The sequence below is a fragment of the Dama dama genome, chromosome 1 (assembly GCF_033118175.1).
Source record: "Dama dama isolate Ldn47 chromosome 1, ASM3311817v1, whole genome shotgun sequence".
NCBI lineage: Eukaryota > Metazoa > Chordata > Mammalia > Artiodactyla > Cervidae > Dama > Dama dama.
In genome coordinates, this window is record NC_083681.1 from 38,502,851 (window position 1) to 38,524,468 (window position 21,618).

The 21,618-nt window shown below is 40.0% G+C and overlaps 1 protein-coding gene across 3 annotated transcripts in view; it reads right to left on the reverse strand.

The window, feature by feature from the left end:
• PDE3B (phosphodiesterase 3B) overlaps positions 1-21,187 on the reverse strand; it is a 176,720-nt gene extending 155,533 nt beyond the window's left edge. For 2 of the 3 annotated variants that reach the window (XM_061147144.1, XM_061147136.1), the window contains exon 1: positions 20,153-21,187. In XM_061147144.1, coding sequence (XP_061003127.1) covers positions 20,153-21,130 — 978 coding nt within the window. In that variant the 5' untranslated portion in view covers positions 21,131-21,187. The remainder of the gene's footprint in view (positions 1-20,152) is intronic. The other variant, XM_061147126.1, reaches the window with a different exon arrangement.
• Positions 21,188-21,618: the final 431 nt, after the last annotated feature.

Below are 21,618 nucleotides of genomic sequence, written 5' to 3' on the forward strand. Positions count from 1 at the left end.
CCTGTGCTACCATTTTTAAGACTCCATTAGAGCAAGAACTTCATGCATCTTGTTCACAGTACTAATCACAGTATCTAGAACAAAACTTGGCACATTTGTATGTGCTCAATAAATATTGCTAAATAAAGATGACATTTAAGATGGATTAAGGAAGCGGGGAGGGCAGGAGGGACTGACCTTGTCAGGAGGAATAAACAGAGAAGGAGAAAAGGAAATCAACATGGTTCGTCCAGTGTTTCAACTTTCACAGACTCAAGAATAAAGCTACAGTTGTGAGGTATCCTGAAGATATTTAGTCTTGTTGTGTTTTCATGATGCATGAATATACTTTCAAACATCTCGTCTTTTCTTGAACATTTTCCCTGGCATGAAAATCATTATCTCATGAAGTAATCAACTCTGATCCAAACACCTTTAAATGACCAAAAGATTTTCTCATGTTTGTCAAAAAACTGCCTATTGTTATTTAAACACATTAATCTCAGTTCCGACCCCAGAAGTTCTCATGAAAAGAAGTTTAATCCCTATTTTACAGGGCAGGCTTTCAAATATTTGAAGACAAGTAAAACCTCCTAAATATAATTTTAAAAATACATATTAATAACATCTCTTGACAGTGCCTGCTGGGCCCTGGGCTAAGCACTTCATATGAATGACTCATTTAATCCTCACAACTCCTCTATGGTACAGTTATGATGACTATGCCTATTTTACTAATGAGAAAACTGAGGCCTGGATTAGGTAATTTGTCCAGGTCATCAAGCTGGAAAGTGAATTCTGATGCCAGACTACAAGTACAGACAGTCCAATCCCAGAGCCTATATTCTTAACTATTAAGCTCACTCTCTAAGTGACTCCTGCTCTTTCTACTGTGAGGGCCCTGTCACCATGTGCAACATACTCAGATGGCAATGCTAAGGCTCAGAACTTGACCCAATATCTTCTACCTAATGATGAAGGCAACGCTGATTCTCATGCATTTATAAAAGCCATGATATAATGCAAGATTTAATAACAAACAAGAGGAAAAGCAGTGTAAAAATTAGTTTTCCTGCAAATACTATCCATTTTTATGGCCTACTATTCCTCTTTGTTCAGCACAGACTCCAAACTGAAATACTTTCCATTTTCAGAGCACATTTTTTATTTCACTACTCCTCTACCTCTCTTTTCATGATTTTCTCTTCCTAAGCAGCTATTCCACTTCTGCAGAGAATGGTATATACCATGTTTTTCATTTTTAAAATTTATTTATTTACACATTTATTTTTGGCCATGCCTCGCAGCATGTAGGATCTCAGTTCCCCAGCCAGGGATTGAACCCATGCCCCCTGAGTGGAAGTGCAAAGTCTTAACCAAGTGAATCACCAGGGAAGTCCTCTACTATGTTTTAAAAAAGCCAGTTGTGCTGGGTATATTTCATTTGCCCCTCCAGAGCCATTCTCCATTTTTCTCCACTCTGTTCTGTCCCCCAAAGGCTGTCCTGAATATACTGTAATAACAGTCTCCTTTGCCCAGTCTTTTGGGTAAATTCAGCCAGTGGAGACAGGAAAAAGTGAGTGGGGAGTAATGTCACCTCTAGTTAGTAATCTACCAGAAGCCAAAGCTTCTATTCAAATGCCCTCACAGTCCTGACAATAACCTCCTTTCCCTGCCCTTATGTGTCCAAAAGCTGTGATAGCTACCTACTGTTGCTCACTAGATACTTCATTATCCCATGTCAGTTTCCTTTAACCCTTCCCACGCTTAATAAATCACCCGTACAGTAAGCTCTCCCAAGTTGACCCATTGGAGTATATCATCTATTTTCTGCCAAGGACCTCACTGACACATCTCCACCCTTTCCCTACACCTTCTCTGTTTATACTTCCTTTATAGCACTTTTTTTATCCCCCTGCGCTAGATTCATCTTTGTATCTCCCAAATCATTCATTTCTCACCTGTAGTAGGCACTAAACGAATGTTTAGAGAATAAATGGGGGCAGTGGGGAACATTCCTGGTGGCTCAGGGGTCAAGAGTCCACCTGCCAATGCAGGAGACATGGGTTTGATCCCTGATGCGGGAGGATCCCACATGCCATGGAGAAACTAACCCTGTGGGCCACAGCTACTGAGCCAGTGCTCTAGAGCCTGGGAGCCGCAACCACGGAGCCTGTGCTCTCCACAAGGGAAGCCATCACAGTGAGAAGCGCGCACACTGCAATGAAAAGCAGCCCTCACTTGCTCAACTAGAGAAAAGCCCTCGCAGCAATGAAGACCCAGACAGCCAAAAAATAAATAAAATTATTTTAAAAAGAATAAATGGGGGGAAATAACATTAAAAAATCAAAAGAACAATATTTCATGACATAAGAAGATAATACACAACCCAAATTTCAGTTTCTATAAAGATTCAAAGACAAGAAAGCTAATCTATCGGGATAAAGGTCAGAATTGTGGACATTTCTGGATGTGGCAATTAACTGGGAGAGGACACAAGGGAGCCACCTATGGTGCTGAAAATGCTCCTTATTTTGATCTGAGTAGTAATAATATGGGTATATACGTATATAAAGTTTTGTTGAGCTGTATACCTAACATTTGTTCACTTTACAGTATGTACAGTAGACCTCACTAAAAAAGGAAAAACAAATCTATACGTGCCTGCTTATGTTGAATCAATATGGCTAACACCTCATTTATCCAGAGATTCTTTATTAAAACAAGCAAAAAAGGTCTCTGAACAGTCAAAATAGATGTTACAAAGTCCATATACTTTATCCATGAGAAAGACTTTCAGGCCTTTTCATCCTTACATTTACACCCAATTCCAATTAGCTTGGTTAACTAGTTTCCTGACCTACTATTGATAATCAGTAGCAAATTGGAAAGGTCGGGAGGATGTGTGTTAAAGATTGATGAGTGAGAAATAACAGCAAACAATAAGAAGCAAGCAAAATAACCTTTAAAGAGCAGGTAAAAACTCAAGATACGAAAAAAATCTGAGATCACTTACTATATGGCAAGGAGACTTTATAAAGTACTTAAGGCATCCTTCTATCACAGCACAGTAAGAGAAACAGTGTAAATGAAAACTCTTACTTTTCAGGGAATTAATGAACTATTTTTATCAAGATCTTTCAGTAAGTAGAAACAGGGGTAAACATATGAGAAACAGGGGTAAAAATGCATTTAAACTAAAGTAAAAAGATAAATGTCAGTTACCAGGCATAAACATACTTAGTTTAAAATAATCACATTTCTGGAGCTTGCTAAATAATTACGACTAATAATTTACCATCATCTTCCTCTTTGGTTTCCCTGGTGGCTCAGAGGGTAAAGCGTCTGCCTGCAATGTGGGAGACCTGGGTTCGAGCCCTGGGTGGGGAAGATCCCCTGGAGAAGGAAATGCAACCCACTCCAGTATTCTTGCCTGGAAAACCCCATGGACGGAGAAGCCTAGTGGGCTACTCCATGGAGTCACAGAGAGTCGGACACGACTGAGGGACTTCACTTTTTTCTTTGGCAAACTATAAAAATTAGCAGATTTGTATTAAAAATGCAAAGTTCTCCCTAGAAATTTTTTTTAAACTGCATCTAAGCACTGAAAGAGTTCATTCTATCAACACTGGTTAACTGAGAACCATTCAAACCAAATCGTAAGCATTTTTTGTAAGCCATATCTGAAAAACTAACATCAAAGTTGTTTACAGCACTACTGAACCACTCCAATGTCACTTCAAATCACCACTGTAAGCCACTTCTTTTTTTAAGAGGGAATTCCTACCCATAAGGTCTACATTAGTCTCCCAGCTCTGAATGTTCTTCTACACTTCACTTACAAATTCTGTCACTCCTAAAGCAATCCCTCCCCTGGCTAAAGAAGATTACTGCTGGGTTCTGTGATTTCAAGAATGTATTTTTTAGGAATTCTCTTCCTCGTGCTATTTTCAATGACGGTATAAGTGTGTGCCTGTGTGTTAGTAGCTCAGTCATGTCCGACTCTTTGCAACCGTATGGACTGTGGCTCACCAGTCTCTTCTGTCCATGAAATTCTCCAGGCAAGAATACTAGATAATGGGTTTCCATTCCCTTCTCCAGATCTTCCCAACCCAGGAATCAAACCTGGGTCTCCCACATTGCAAGCAGACTCTTTACCATCTGCACCACCAGGGAAGCCCTAGAATTATAAGTAGTATGCAGCGATTAGGGGGAAAAAATGCCATGTTAAGTGATAAAAAGAACAGTATTTAATGCAGTAATTCAACTCAATAACCTATTTGGTATATTCCAAACACAGGGCATATATAAATGAATGAAAAACTATCTATGCATTTAAAGAAGGCAAGAAAGAGGCAAGAAAGACCTGTCAACAACATTGAGTGTTAAGAACAATAGTAGATGCACACTGAGAAGGAAGTGACTTCAGTTTTGTCAAGAGAAGGAAAAAAAGAACAAAAGTAGAATCTGTAGCGGTTTTAAAATTAAGTACATGCCATGCAACTATGTAAAAAACTACAGTAGCAAAAATGAGGCCTTGCAAAATTTAAAATAATTGTTGCATAAAACGTGTTAGGATTACAAATGGCTTTTCCTATTTTCATGTTGAAAGGCAATGCCTTTTCCTCAATCCTACGAGTTTCTGCGAGTTGGAATTTCCCCTAAACTTTCTAACCTCTGTGTGCTTAGTCGCCCAGTTGTGTCCAACTCTTTGCGACCCCATGGCCTGGAGCCTGCCAGGGTCCTCTGTCCATGGCGATTCTCCAGGCCAGAATAGTGGAGTGCATTGCCATGCCATCCTCCAGGGGATCTTCCCAACCCAGGGATCGAACTCAAGTCTCCCGCATTGCAGGAGGATTCCTTACTGTCTGAGCCACCAAGGGAACCCAAGAATAATGGAGTGGATAGCCTATCCTTTCTCCAGGGGAATCTTCCTGACCCAGGAATTGAACCAGGGTCTCCTGCATTGGAGGCAGATTCTTTACCAGCTAAGCTACCAGGAAAGCCCCTGGCCTCTCTCTATTCCCTCATTATTTTTCTCCTAGAAGGAGAATAGTAACTTACATGATTGGTAAGTTTAGACTAAAGAATTACCTAAGCATAATTGTACCTGTTGCTTTTTTGCTCTTGGGGGCCTACCTGCTAGCTGGAAGTAGTTCTCAAGTGCTCCTCCATGGATGGGCTCTCCTAGCACGCATGGAGGATGTTCCTGGCCCTGTCCTGCCTGTGAGCAGGTATGTCTATTTAGCTCCAGGCTTTACAACTAGAAAGCAAAACTGCCTGCATACATAACCTATGTCCTGCAACATGAGCTTTATCAGGAATAAAGGTGGTATTCTGATCTCTCATCTGTCACTCTTTTCTTAGTTTGCTCAGAATTTGGGAAAGGAATGTGGGTTTTATTTATTGAGACCCCTCAAACACAACTAAATTACAATGTCTTCTCATTTAAAATAAAATCTTCACTTTCATCTTATACTAAGCAGCTGGGTGTAATATATGATTCTTCTTCAAAGACCTCATCGTTCCTAGCAGAATTTTTGTCTTAGCAATGTTTGCTGAAGCAATAAATTTTCAAATAGTAAAGCTCATTCATTACGGTGCATGCGTGCTCAGTCACTTCAGTCCTGTCTGACTCTTCGTGACCCCATGGACTGTAGCCCACCAGGCTCCTCAGTCCATGCGATTCTCTAGGCAAGAATACTAGAGTGGGTTGCCATGCCCTCCTCCAGGGGATCTTCGCTACCCAGGGAAATCCACATCTCCTGTGTCTCCTGCATTGCAGGGAGATTCATTACCACTGAACCACTTAATTTACAAAAAAAAAGAAAACTATAAAGTGACGTATAAAGTAGTAAATGTTGGTGTTCACTATGTGTATGTCGGTATTTTCCCCCTAGGAAAAAATATTTCTCCATATATTTGTAAAAATTCACATCCATAATTATTTCTGTCTGCTTTAAACCACTACCATGTAAGCAGTGAAAGATCTTTAGGGAACTTTAAAAGGTAAAACAGAGTGTTAAATTGAAGAAGCAGTAAAGCTCAGTGCCTAATGACTGGAGGGTTGGAGGAATCACTTTTTTATAGAGTTTCTCTTCCTTCTGTTCCCCCATCTCTTGTCTATCTCTTATCAGCCCTGGGGTGGGGCTGCATAACTGTCAGCATGCTTAGCAGACAGTGAGCTATAAAGCAAGAATTATGAGTGAAGGCATTTGTTCGCAGTTCCAGTGTACCTCCAACCCCAAAGTGACAAACTGGAACAAAATTTAAGCGACAAAAAATTATGGCTGCAGTAGCTGACAAATTCTTCGTCTGGTAGACCAAAGGTTCTTAACCTTTAACTCTGAAACTTCAAAAGATAAGAAGCCCCAATTATCCCTTTTAGTCACTTTTAAACTCATCACTTGCATCTTAGTTGTTCTAATACTAAACAACTGCTAAAAGAGTTTTCCCCATATAATCCCTTACGCACAGCCTTTTTACTCAAAACAGGCTGCAAAAGGAGTTCCAGGACAATAAAAAGGATTGTCTGAAAAAATATAAATTTCAATTAACCTTATCACTGACTTACTGCCAACATTCACTGGATGATCGAAAAAGCAAAAGAGTTCCAGAAAAACATCTATTTCTGCTTCACTGACTATGCCAAAGCCTTTGACTGTGTGGATCACAATAAACTGTGGAAAACTCTTAAAAAGATGGGAGTACCAGATCACCTGACTTGCCTCTTAAGAAACCTGTATGCAGGTCAGGAACAACAGTTAGAACTGGACATGGAACAACAAACAGACTGGTTCCAAATAGGAAAAGGAGTACGTTAAGGCTGTATATTGTCACCTGCTTATTTAACTTATATGCAGAGTATTTCATGAGAAATGCTGGGCTGGATGAAGCACAAGCTGGAATCAAGATTGCCGGAAGAAATATCAATAACCTCAGATATGCAGATGACACCACCCTTTTTTTTTTTTTTTTTTAATTAGTTGGAGGCTAATTATTTCACAACATTTCAGTGGGTTTTGTCATACATTGATATGAATCAGCCATAGATTTACACGTATTCCCCATCCCGATCCCCCCTCCCACCTCCCTCTCCACCCGATTCCTCTGGGTCTTCCCAGTGCACCAGGCCCGAGCACTTGTCTCATGCATCCCACCTGGGCTGGTGATCTGTTTCACCATAGATAGTATACATGCTGTTCTTTTGAAACATCCCACCCTCACATTCTCCCACAGAGTTCAAAAGTCTGTTCTGTAAGATGACACCACCCTTATGGCAGAAATTGAAGAACTAAAGAGCCTCTTGATGAAAGTGAAAGAGAAGAGTGAAAAAGTTGGCTTGAAGCTCAACATTCAGAAAACTAAGATCATGCCATCTGGTCCCATCACTTCATGGCAAATAGATGGGGAAAACAGTGGAAACAGTGGCTGACTTTATTTTGGGGGGCTCCAAAATCACTGCAGATGGTGATTACAGCCATGAAATTAAAAGAGGCTTACTCCTTGGAAAGAAAGTTATGACCAACCTAGACAGCATATCAAAAAGCAGAGATATTACTTTGTCAACAAAGATCCGTCTAGTCAAGGCTATAGCTTTTCCAATAGTCATGTCTGGATGTGAGAGTTGGACTATAAAGAAAGCTGAGCACAGAAGAATTGATGCTTGTGAACTGTGGTGCTGAAGACTTGAGAGTCCCTTGGACTGCAAGGAGATCCAACCAGTCCAACTTAAAGGAAATCAGTCCTGGGTGTTCATTGGATGGACTGACGTTGAAGCTGAAACTCCAATATTTTGGCCACCTGATGCGAAGAGCTGACTCATTTGAAAAGGCCCTGATATTAGGAAAGATTGAAGGCAGAAGAAGAAGGGGACGACAGAGGATGAGATGGTTGGATGGCATCACCGACTCAATGGACATGAGTTTGGGTAAACTCCGGGAGCTGGTGATGGACAGGGAGGCCCGGTGTGCTGCAGTTCATGGGGTCGCAAAGAGTCGGACACGATTGAGCGACTGAACTGAACTGAACTACCGTTGATTTTAAAGTAATCTGGCATAAAATACCAAGCAGTTCAATAATGAACATTTTAACTATAATAACAACACTAATATTGCATGGCATCCTTGCCAGGTGCCAGACACTGTTTCAAGAACTTCACAAGTTAAGATCACAGCATCTGGTCCCATCACTTCATGGCAAATAGATGGGGAAAATGTGGAAACAGTGACAGATTTCATTTTCTTGGGCTCCAAAACCACTGCAGACAGTGACTGAAGCCACGAAATTAAAAGATACTTGCTCCTTGGAAGAAAAGCTATGACAAACCTAGACAGTATTAAAAAGCAGAAACATCACATTGCTGACAAAGGTCCGTCTAGTCAAAGCTATGGTTTTTCTAGTAGTCATGTATGGATGTGAGAGTTGGATCAGAAAGAAGGCTGAGTGCCAAAGAATTGATGCTTTCCAACTGTGGTACTAGAGAAGACCCTTGGGAGTCCCTTAGACAGCAAGGAGGTCAAACAAGTTGATCTTAAAGGAAATCAAATGTGAATATTCATTGGAAGGACTGATGCTAAAGCTGAAGCTCCAATACTTTGGCCACCTGATGCGAACAGTCGACTCATTGGAAAAGACCCTGATGCTGGGAAAGATTGAGGGCAAGAGGAGAAACGGGCAACAGAGGATGAGATGCTTGAATGGCATCACTGATTCAATGGACGTGAGTTTGAATAAACTCAGGGAGATAGTGAAGGAGGGGAAGCCTGGCATGTTGCAGTTCCTGGGTCAGAAAGAGTCAGATACAACTTAGCGACCGAGCAACAACAACAGGTTATTAACTCATTTAATCCTCACAACACCACCTCACATCAGTGAGAAAGATGCTATTATTACCTCCAGCTTATACCTGGGGAAACTGAAGTACAGAGAAGTTAATATTTTGCCTAATATCCTGGAAATACCCTCTGGCATCCAGAGATGCCATTTAAACTCTGGAGTAGCCTGGCTTCAGCATTGTACAACACATCTTATTGTTAATGAGAACTCCAAAGACAGTAGGGAATGGAGACCCATCTCCACCTAGAGTTCTTTCCTTTACTCAAGATCAACATGAACTATCAAGAGGAATGACAGTAAGAGTAAGTACAATAATAGATAACCACTGTCAACTCCAAAACATACTATGAGAAATACTAAATAGAGATGTTTGGTCCCTGTTGTCAGGAAGGTTACATCTAATTTGGACACAGCAAGTATGCACATGAGAAAATATGCATTAATCAAGAAAACCAAGCTCTTTGTCATTTCTTCTAAAGCAGGTCCTTTTCCCATATTGCCTATATTGACTAACAATACCACTCGCCTTTCAGACACCCAGACCTGAAATATCTTCAGACCTCTCTTTCTTCATATGAAAATATTCATACTTCTGTGTCTCCACTCCAGTATTCTCACTATAGAGAGAAGGCTCTCACGTCATCTCACTATTCTCATTTTTCCTCCCAAGTTAAATGCTATTTTTTTCTAGTTTCAGTTCTGGTTTGTTCTCCCCTCACAAATTTAGCACTGTGAGTAATGTTTCAGAACATCAAGGCTACTTAATTTTACCTATATATTTATCACTAGCATTCCTTCTTGATTTCAGTTCTTCCTGTCTGAAGTATGTGTACTTTTGCTGGTTTAAAAAAAAAAAAAAAAAACCTCAGTTTTTATTTCTTTCTAGAAGATTTTACTAGGCATTTACTAGTTTGACAGCTTTTTTCCCTCAGCACATGACAAACAACAGTCAACTGTTTTCTGGCTTCCATTCTGCTATTAATAAGTCACTTTTTAGTGTAATTGCTGTTCATTTTTTTTGGTAAGCAACTTCTCTTTTCTCTCTGCTTTCTTTTAGAACTTCTCTTCTGTGTGTGTTCTGAATTCTGCAATGAAGGCATCAAGGGTGGATTTCTTTTTCTTTGTTCTGCCTGGGATTCAGTAGGCTTTCTGGATATCAGCTGGTATTTTCATCAGTTCTGTAAAGTTCTATTTTACGACCACCATCTCCTCAGATATTGCCTGTTCTCCCTTTTATTATCTCCTTTTGGAACTTCAGTTAAATTCATGCTAAACTTTTTTATTTTCTAACTTTTTTGATCCCTCTTTATTAACTTCCATCTATTTTTTTTCTCTGCAAAACATTATGGGCAATTTCTTTGGATCTATATTCTGGTTCACAGGTTCTGTCGTTCAACGGCTATTTAACATGTGCATCAGGTTTTAAATCTGTGGTTATTTTTTAATCTTTAAAAGTTCTATTTTCAAATCTATATGATTATTCTTTAATCCTCTGTTCCCCAAACATTTCCCCAAGCTTCTATTTCATTTCTCTAAGCATATTAAACACGGTTTTTATATCTTATATATAATAGCTCCAAGCTCTGAAGCCTTTGTGAGTTTCTTTTGTTGCATACCTTTTTCTGCAGGTTCTAATTCATAGTGCCTTGTTTCTCTGCAAGTTTTGTTCACTTTTCACTATGTACTGCTCAATTTCCTGGGAACTTTATCTGGGGGAATTATTTGATGTCTTAAGAGAATCTGAATTTACCTCTATTCTACTTAAAGAATTTGAATTTATTTCTATTTACCTAAGACCACTTAACATTTTTCACTTAAGGTTTCTAAGTGTATATATGCAGCATTACTTTAGACAAAAAACTAAATGAGTACTCTGATTCTAATTGTATGATATTTTTGCTTTGGTCACTTCTTCGAGTCTCATTTTTTATGAGGCTTCCATACACACAAAATTAAATTTGTTTTTTTCCTGTTAATTTGTCTTTTATCAATTGAATTACTAGCTCAGCCAAAGAACCTACAAGGGAAGAAAGGAAAAAAATTTTCCCCCACACTACTCCCATTTCTTTTTAGGGATCTAAGATTTTTCTTACTCTGTGACTTCTTTCAAAAGATATATTCTAAAATGCTTAAACTTCTAGCTTAGTTGTTTCAATTGGGAGTTCTTAAGGGCTTGTTATATACTGAAAGTGGCACTTAGCATATTACTCACCTGAATTGACTCTAAACATGTGACATGTGCTCTCTTTCATGCATCCTTTTTGTTGTCCCTCCAATAAGTAATTTCATCAAATTTGTAAAGTTCTATTCTCTACACATTTACCCACAAACTATGGGGGGGTGGTTTGAAAGATCCACCAAGAAATTGAGATTTTTAATACTCTATCCAGTTTTTGACAGGTAAAGAAGATAAAAAAGTCAATAACAACATAGAAGGTATAACAAGGACATTTTACAACTTTATCAACTAGATAGCTAATAAATATTGTACCTAACAATTGAAAAATGTATTTGTTCAAGCATATAGAACATTTATGAAAACTGATCATATGTTAGGCCACATTCTTTGCCCACATGACACTTAAATCAGAAATCAACAACAACTAGAAAACTTGCACATGATTAGGATTTTTTTCTAAACAATTATTAGTCAAAAAAGGAAATCAAAATGAAAATTAGAAAATTCTTTAGACTGAACAATAACCATACTACACACCCAAATTTGTGAAATTCAACTAAAGCAATATTTAGAGAGAAATGTCTAATCTTAAATACATATGCTGGAAAAGCTCAAAGTTAAAATGGGCTTAGCATCTCAATTATAAGTTTAAAAAAGGAACAAGAGGGAATTCCCTGGCAGTCCAGTGGTTAGGACTCCTTACTCTCACTGCCGAGGGCCTGGGTTCAATCCCTGGTAAGGGAACTAAGGTCCATGAGCCTTGTACTGCAGCCAAGGGAAAAAAAAATGGAACAAGAAAATAAACTCAAAAAGAGAAACAATAAAAGAGCTGATACAAATAAAACAAGTACCAGTCCCAAGAGTTGGTTTTTTAAAAAGATTAGAAAACAAATTTCTAGTAGGGTTGATTCAGAAACAAAGAAAAAAGATATAAATGATGCTAGGAATGAAAAAGAAGACAAAAAAAGCAGATATTGAACAAATTAAACATAATAAAAAGATTATCAAAAGAAAACAAATTTGAAAAGTTATACTAAAATTTCTAGAAAAATACAACTTAAAATTTTCAAAGTCAAATTGTCCTCTGAATTGTTCAAAAGATTTAATTCAATGGCAATCAAAATCCCAATATGAATTTTTGTAGAACCTGAGAAACTTATTCTAAAATTTATACTGAAAAGCAAAGGTCCAAATATAAATGGCAGACTCTTGAAGAAGAAGATGGGGTAAAAAAAAAAAAAAAAAGAAGAATAAGATGAGGGGACTTACAGTATGCTGTCACACTATAAAGCTATTGTAACTAAGACAGCATGGTACTAACACAGGGTACATAAACTAATCAATGAAGCAGAACAGAGAAGTCAGATACAGACTCATACACACAGTGAAATTTGATATAGGACAGAGGCAACACTGCTGATAAATGGAAAATAAACTTTTCAATGGATTGTGTTGACATAAGTGGGCATATGGGTAAAAAATGAGCTAAGACCTCTATATCACATTACACATGTAAATCAATTCTAAGTGGATGAAAACTATTTGAAAGGCAAAACTTAAAACTCTGAAAAAAAAACACAAGAGTCTATTTTATGACTTCCAGTAAGGAAGACACCGAGGGTCTCACACCATTAGAGGGCAAGACTAGTAGACTTGATAATGTTAAAAATAAGAACCTCAGTTTCAAAGACACCATGAAAACTGGAAGAAGATATTTGCAACCGAAATAACCAATAAAGGATTATGTCCAAAATATATAAAGAACTCATGAATTAAAAAACAAAACTCTGAATTTTTAAAACAGAGAAAGACAACAACACATAATCCCTGAATAATAAATGCAATCCATTAACATAAAAAAATATTCAGCCTTATTAAGTGACTAGAAAAATGCAAATTAAAATCACAAAGTAATACACTTCACACTCTACTAGACAAACAAAGATTAAAGTCAGTAAATAGGAATCACTGATTCAAGGGCATTCTCGTTCTCTACTAGCAAAATATAAATTGTGTGACCATTCTGAATTCAAAACAATTCAACTTCCCAGAGGGTCTTAGTTTTCTATGGCTATGCGCATGGGTTGAACCCTGTCCCTCAAAAAAGGATATACTGATATCCTAGCTCTCAATACCTTAGAATGCGACTTCATCTGGAAACAAGGTCTTTACAGAGGTGATCGGATTAAAATGAGGTGATCAGAATGCAGGCCCTAGTCCAACTGACTGGGGTCCCTACAAAAATGGTAAACTGAGGCACAAAGACAGGGCACAGAGGGAAGACTGTAAGAAGAGACGTGGGGAGGGTGCCATGTGAAGATGACGGCAGAGATGGGGTGACAAATCGAAAGGCCGGAAGATGCCAAACATTGCCAGTAAAACTACCAGAAGGTGGGAGACAGGCATGGCACAGATCCTCCCTCAGAGTCCTCAGAAGGAGCCAATGCTGGGACAGTCTGACCTTGGATTGCCAGTCTCCAGAACTGTGAGACAATAAGTTTCTGTTATTTAAGCCACTGGGTTTGCAGTGCTTTGGCATGGCAACCCATGCAAACTGTTACAGTCGTTAATGCAAACGAATACATTCCGGTAACAAATTACCACAAACTCAGTCACATAAAACAATACAGTTATCATCTTACAGTTCTGTGGGTAAGAAGTCTGACACAGGTCTCACTAAGTTAAAATCAACTTGTTGGAAAGGCTGTCATTTTTGAGGACTTAAGAGAAAAATTCACTTCCCTGTCTCTTCTACCTTCGAGAGACTGCCTGCTTTCTCTGGCTCCTGGCCTTCTCCCTTTGTCAAAGCTAAAGGTAGACCGAGTCTTTCTCACATTGTATTACCCCAATCCTACTTCCATTGTCACTTCTCCTTCTCTGATATCTTCTGTTTTCCTCTTTCATTTTTTGAGGATGCTGTGATTACACTGGGTCTAAAAACATAATCCTGGATAATCTCTCCACCTCAAGGTCCTTAACTTAATCCTATCTGCAAAGTTTCCTTGCTACATAAGGTAACATACCCACAAATTCCAGGGATTATTATATGGACACCTTTGGTTTGCCATTATTCAGCCTACCATACATAGTAAAGTTGAATATGAACATACCTCGTTGTTGTTTAGTCACTAAGTCGTGTCTGACTCTTTGAGACCCCATGGATGGTAGCCTGCCAGGCTCTTCTGTCCATGGGATTTTCCAGGCAAGAATACTGGAGTGGGTTGCCATTTCGTTCTCCAAGGGATCTTCCCAAAGTAGGAATCAAACCCAAATCTCCTGTATTGGCAGGCACATTCTTTACCACTGAGCCACCAGGAAAGCCTTACAACTTAGCAATTCTAGATGCAATGCATGCACCTAGGAGACATTTACAAAAAATTTCACAGCAGCATTGTAGATAATAGCAAACAACTGAAAACCACCCACAGGTCCATGAACAGTGAAATGGATAAATTTTATTATGGTCATAAGATGAAATACTCTACAGCATTGAAAAATGAACTACATCTATCCACATCAACATGAATGAATCTCAAAAGTCAAGCAAAAAAGTTACAGAAAAATTCATATAGCATGATTCTGTTTATTAAGGTTCAAAAGCAGACAATACTGACAACATATTATTTCTATTATTTAGTAATATGTCATTGCTCAGTCGTGTCCAACTCTATCCAACCCTATGGAGTATAGCCTGCCAGTCTCCTCTGCTGAAGGGATTTTCCAGGCAAGAATACTGGAGTAGGTAGCCATTCCCTTCTCCAAGGGATCCTCCCGACCCAGGGCTCAAACCCACATCTCCTTTGTCTCCCGCACTGCAGGCAGATCATTTACCACTGAGCCACTGGGGAAGACCATGTTCAGGGGAGTTATAAAGCCAAGCAAAGGAATGAATAGCAAAAAAAAAAAAAAAAAAACAATCAAGATAGATGTATTGTCTCTGGGACACAGAGAAAGGGATACAAAAGAGGTTAACACAAAGGAAATGAGTGGTAAATACTTGATATTTTTCTTTTCTGTCTTATTTTCTTCCTTAAACCATATTTAAAAAATATATATATGTACAGTCTTTTATGTAGGTATGGCATTTCTCATTAACAAATATAAAAGCTAACTAAATAACTTTAAAATATGCTGAAAGCAAGTTGTACAAACGTAAGGAAGCAACCAAATGATGTACTCTATCTGATAGAGGAGGGAAAATCTATAAAGATAAGATACCTTCCAGGTAAATCAATACTGGAGAAAAAGTTCTAGGCTGTAAAAGAGGAAGTGAGAAATACTCCTCTTCCCCAAATTCCAAGAACAGACTTCCAACAATCTCTTAAATAAACATGAATCAGCTTGTAAATAATATGGTGAACAATGTTATAAACTGTCAGGAACTGCCCACAGACAGAACCCAGCACGACTAAAGTTTTGCTTGGCTAACACAGTTGTTCAGTTTGTTTTGTTCAAACTGAAAGCCCTTAGGTAAAGCCAGCAACAGTCCTTTCACTTCCATGCTTCCTCACCTCCCCTCCTTCCTCAACATACAACATAAATAGGCTCTGTGGCTGGCCTCTGAGGGCACCTGAGTTTGAGTCCAGCTGCATCCTGGCAAGTCACCCTGAAACAACAATATCAGGTACCAAGTTTACCGACAAGGTCATCATGAACTATGTGATTTCAAGAGTACCTCCTGTCTCTCACTGCCCTTTCTCTCCCACCACTACCCTCAACCTCTTTTAACTAGGGACATTGTTTATCAGGTGATTGAAGATGGCTGGCAAATTAAGTACAGCCTTGGAAAACTATGACCACAGGTGCATATGCTCTTTACGGCAAGTACTAGGGGAACTTGGAGTCAAGACGAAGCTTCTAGTCCTGAATCCCAATAATATCTCATGTCATAACCTAGAGACAATATTCTTTCTCCAGACCTGAATTTTTTTCCTTTCTATAAATCTCTTCTCTCTCTTCTCTCTTCTATATCTATATAAACATGCTAATGTCTAGACAAACTTTTCCAGCATGTATAGATTCTTTCCGCTTTGGGAAAGGTTTAAGAAGGCAGGAGAATTCACTAAGGAAACAGGCTGACTTGGCAACTGAAAGAGAACAAGGGAAGAGAATCAGAAAAGGGCCTGCCACTGAGAATTAAAAAAATCAGAGGATAATGAAAAAAGAACCGTCACTAAACTTGACTAAAGCCAAAGTTTTACTTATGGCTGGCCCTGTTTACCTTCCATTCTGTGTGGGAAAACAAACTATAGAGATGTTACTACTTCATGTGGTATAATGAAAATATTCTCTCACACATCATCACATCACTGCTCCACATGTCTTGTCAACTTATTTTTAAACATGGCCAACTCTGCTATGACGCAGTTTTGTTCTCAGTTTATACGCTAATTTGAGCATCCCTTTGGTATAGAAAGGCTTCTTAATCTTGACACATTTTAATACATTTCTTAAAGGAGATTTCAATCAGTGTGAATGGTAAAAGCCAGAGAAAAACTCTACATATACATCTGGAACAATAAGCAGTCCTCAAACAGCTAGAGCCACGGATGGATGCGGGGAAAGGGTGTTCCATAAGTTCTAACGGCTTTCTAAAAAAACAAAACACAAGGCTAAAAACAGATTCTTATGGGCTGTGCAAGTAAGGATCAAGGGCATGAACTTTATTCTGTGTACAATGAAAAGCTGTAAGAGATTTCTGAAACAGAGCAAGTGATTTGATAAAAATCTGTTTTTGAAAGATAACTCTGATGGCAAGGTACATATAATATTTACAAAATAAAGCATAAAAAACACTATGTAGGCTGATGTTTAATTGTAAAATATTAACACAAAATTAGAATTGGCCAAATTTCACAGTATTCTTTAAAAAATTCATAGAAGGTTATGCCTTGCAAATTCCTTAGGGGAATAAATAATCACTTAAACTAAAATCTTTTTAAAACCTTCATATCCTTTTTCAAATAAAATTAACACTTTAAATAATATTTATGTGCTTTAAGGCCACAGAATTTTTAAATATTTACCTAACCATTTAGAAAGCACTCAGCATTTTAGATATAGAAAAATATCTCACAAACCGACTAACCTCGTATTTACCTAGTCCATCACACATAAAATGATCTGGTTTACAGCTGAAATCTCCACTGTAGAAAGTATAATTAAAATGACACAGAAATGTAGTTTGTTAAATTCTGGCCAAAGTATCTAATGTAGACAACTAAAATAAAAAAATTTTTTAACTTCTTATTAGTTTCAGCTGAGTCTTGGCAAGTACACTACAAACTTAGTGCTTCTTTCCATTAACCCAAGGAGGAACATAGTCAGCAATAACTAAACATTAAACCTAACTGTGAAAATCGTTTTACAAACATATGCCATTATGCTTCAATACAGTATCCGACATAACAATCTAAATGTTAAAAATTACTTAACATCTACTTTCACACAATTAAAAACATTTTTATTGACATGAGTTTTCAATTGCTTTTCAAAGATGTTCATAAAAATGTTTAAATTCATAAGGAAATGAAACTGTAATAAATTTATCAATCCAAAAATGAATATCCACATATATGGGTTAAAAGTTCTTTCTATGAAAAAACACAGACTATTTCTTCATATTTTTCAGTTATCATACCTTGGAAAATATAGGCTTAGCAACATCAACATTAAACATTTAAGTAAAACATCGAGATCTATTAACTTGTGAAGTTTTATTTATACTTTCGTTTGTAGCTCACAAAAAATGTAAACTTACTAAAAGAAATGAATTCTAGAATTGAAAGGTGGTATAGAATTCATCTACTGGAGCCCCTGATTGGATAGGATACTGAGACTTAGAAAGGCTCACCAACTTTTCCAATATGACCGTAGACCCAAGACTTTACCCTTGAATCTCTATGAATCCAGGGCACTTTCCCCAACATCAGCTTCCACCCAAAACTGTTTGTCTCCCTTCATTTTCTGAAACAAGGGAGTGACTTACAACGATTACATACAATGTTTAGCACTTTTAAAATAAAAAAAAAAAAATCTCTTAATCTTTTGCTTCTATAAAAGTATAGGTTTCCACTTAACTTCTTTCATATAACGTACATGCAAACAAAACCACAGATCCACTGCTGAACTTCAGGAAAAAAGCATAAGTGAAAATTTTTGTTACTACAATGTCTACCAAGTTAGAAACATCTAGTAGTTTCTAGTATTGCCAAAAGATTATAGTTTGACACTGAACATTAGCTAACCATATATAAACCCCTGAACTATTAGCATATACTTAAGACCCCCCCAAAAAAATGTTCCTATTCATTGTGGAATGTGAAGAGTTCAGTACTAATAAAATATGCCCTTTTTAAAAAGCACAAATTGTATATTCCTCTAATACAAATAACAATTAAAGCTACCTTGCATAACAATGCTGCACCTAGTTAACTGTTGAAAAAAGGTTGCTGTGAGGGAAAGAGCACAAGACCAGGAATTTTCAATTAATAAGATAACACCCATAATTCACTATTCCAACACATTACAATTATGTTAAACTGTAATACTACTAGGCTCAGGAAAACTGTCTACCAGTGTAATGAAACTATGCTAAAACACTTTCCTGGTGTTAAAAAATGCAATCTATTCACAAAAAGTCAAATGTCCAATGTTATTCCTGTCTATGAAAATAGTTGATATGACTTTTCTCTACAGTGAATCTTCTCCTGACAATTTTTCTCCTGATACGTGTGTTCCTGGGCATTGTCTACTATTATCATTGGCAGTAAACTGAGAAAACAAAAGGCATGATATTTTTTTAACAATTTTTTTCAAGCATTTGACCAAATACAGACCACAAAAGCGGCCTCTGAAAACACTTTTCAGGAAGCAAGGTGTTTGTCTCTTTGAGCACTACAGATAGTGTAGTAGCTTATAGATTATATTGAAGAGCAAAGAGCAAAAAAAATCAGAATTGGTAACAATAAGAAACTTCTGTTTCAGATATATTGGGTCCCCAGTGTAAAATGTATCACTAATCAAAAAGTCTGAAAACCAAGGGTATAAACTCCTTCTTGCCAATTTAAGCAAACCTCTACATTTATCCTCTTAGCTGCTTAGAAGAAAGCATTGAAAACTGAAAAATCTAGGTTCAAATCCCAGCACTTCCACTGTTGATGATAATGTGTGAAGTTGGGTAATCTCTATAAGCCTCAGTTTGCTCATCTCTAACTTGAGGTTAATGTCATCTACTATATAGTGTCCTTGTGAAGGTTTAAGACTATACAAGTATTTTGCACTTAGTAAAATGCTCAGAGAATAGTAGCTATAGTTAGTGAGTTTCTTTCTAATGTAGAAGAGATAAGATTTCCCTAGGCTATAAAAAGAAACTCTCTCCCTAATGATGATTTCAATTCCTTAAAAAAAAAAAAAAAAGTAAACCTACAGGAAAATAAATTGTAAATGTTTTTGGTATATTTCCAAACATTACTAAGATTAAAGGTTAAATTGTTACAACATTCTCCTAATTATGCAACAAACACACAGGACCACGAGTTAGTCTGTAAAAGATTATATTAGCTTATTACTGCTGAAATTTGGGGTGGGGGGTAGGGGAAGAAACCTCTTAAAATTATCCCCAACGGTCTTTTCATCTAAGTTAACAAGTCTCTGTTCCAAAACTCATCACTTTTCTCTTAATTATAAGACCTCAGATTTGTCCTCTCAATTAGCAAGAATAATGAAATCACACTGATTAAAATTCCCACATCTATATATTCACTCATTCTAATGGCTGTATGTTATTTTTGGGGGAAACAGCACCATTATTACAGCAACAAATAAATGACACCAAAAGTGTCATTATTTGATTCTTCAAATAATTCACTTCATTCTTCCGAGAACGCATCTACTGCATAAACAAACTCTTTAAAAAGTGTAACATGCTTAGTCTGCTATTTCATTTCTATTCAAAGATAAATGGTACCTCTGCGGGTTTTTTTGTTTTTGTTTTTCTAAGCTTCCTGTATTTTAGGAATTATTTCCAGAATAAAACTTTTTTTTTTTTAAACCCTGGAAGTAAACAAGCTTTCAAACGCACTAATTCAATTCGGGAACTGAAGCGATAAAACCGCCCACCTTTCCTTAGCAAACCTTGCCTTTCTGGAAACATACCTGTTCTCTCGAGATGCAAGGCAACGAAGGTCTCCTGAACATTTTGCAACTGCCATAGTAACCGCCTGAAGTTTCTCCGAATGACACGCAGCTGGACCTCCTCCGGGGTCTGATCACGGGCACTTTTTCTTCCGCGGTACTGGACAACTGAGGTTGCTGGGGAGCTTCCCTGATTTGAAAGAAGTGATCCAGCCCCAGGGCCAGCAGGCAGCCGACGCCCCCCACCAGGCAGGACAGCAGGGGCCGGAGGGCCGGAGGCAGCGCCCCGAGGCTGGTGAAGGACACCCACCAGACGAAGCTGGAGAAGAGCAGCACCACGATGCTGTGCCGGAGCCTCCCCGGCTGCGCGAGCGTCAGCAAGCCCACGCAGCCCAGCACCAAGAACCACCGGCCCGCCACCGCCGGGGGTGTGTGCGGGCCCGGGGCCCCGGCGTCTCCGTCCGCCCGAGACCAGGCTTCCCACTGCCCCACCAAGAAGTCCCCCAGGTAACAGCAGGCGGGGAGTGCCAGCAGCCACCAGGAGCCGCCGCCGCTCCGGCCCGGCCCGGCGCCCCGCTTGGTCCGGGTCAGGAAGCAGGTGAGGAAGAAGAAGGCACAGGCGATGCTGAAGAGGGGGCTGAGGCTGTGCGAGCAGACGCTCAGCAGGGTCCGCAGCCGGGCGGCCCCGGCAGCCCAGCCCTCGGGCCCGGAGCCGAGCAGCAGAGCGAGGACAAAGGCGGCCAGGGCGCCCAGCGAGAGGCGCGCCCGGGAGAAAGGGGAGCCGCGCCGCGGCTGCTGAGGGGAGGCGGGCGGCGGCAGCAGCAGCTCCACGTTGCAGAAGCGGCAGAGGTGGAAGAAGAAGCCGCGCGGAGGGTCCTGCCGCAGGGGGCTCACGCAGCCCTTCACGTAGCCGTTCCTCACACTCTCGGGGGGCGAGGCGGCCCCGTCCGGCGGCGGCGGGGACCTCATGGCTTTGGCGTCTCGCTCGTCCCTCCTCATGGCCGGGACGCCCGGTGGCCGCGGGGGCTCGGCACGCCCCGCTCGGACCGCAGCGGCCGCTCGCGCTCCCTCCCGCCTGGCCCCCGCGCTCGGAGCGCCCCCCGGCTCTGCGGCGCGTCAGGGCTGCGCCCGCCGGCGCGGCCCGGGGTCCCCGCCGCGCGGGCGGAGGAGCGGCGGGGTCCGGGACATGCTGGCTGAGAAGAGGGGCGGAGGGGGCGCCTCTCCGGGACTTCGGCGGCCGGACTCCCCTCTCCTGTCCCCCCCGGGCACTTCTTGGGACTGGAGCGTCGGCGTCGCCTCCCGGCTCCCGCGGGCTGCAACAGTTACCTCTCGGCCCCAGCCTGGTCCGTTGGGCGCGCGAGCGGCGGGCGGGCGCTCCTCCCCCGCCGCTGCCCCGGCCGGGTGCGCGCCCCGCCCGCCCGCCTGCCTGCGCGCGCCCGCGCCCCGGCCCGTCCGGCCGCCAAGGGCGCCGCTGCTTCTGCCCGCCG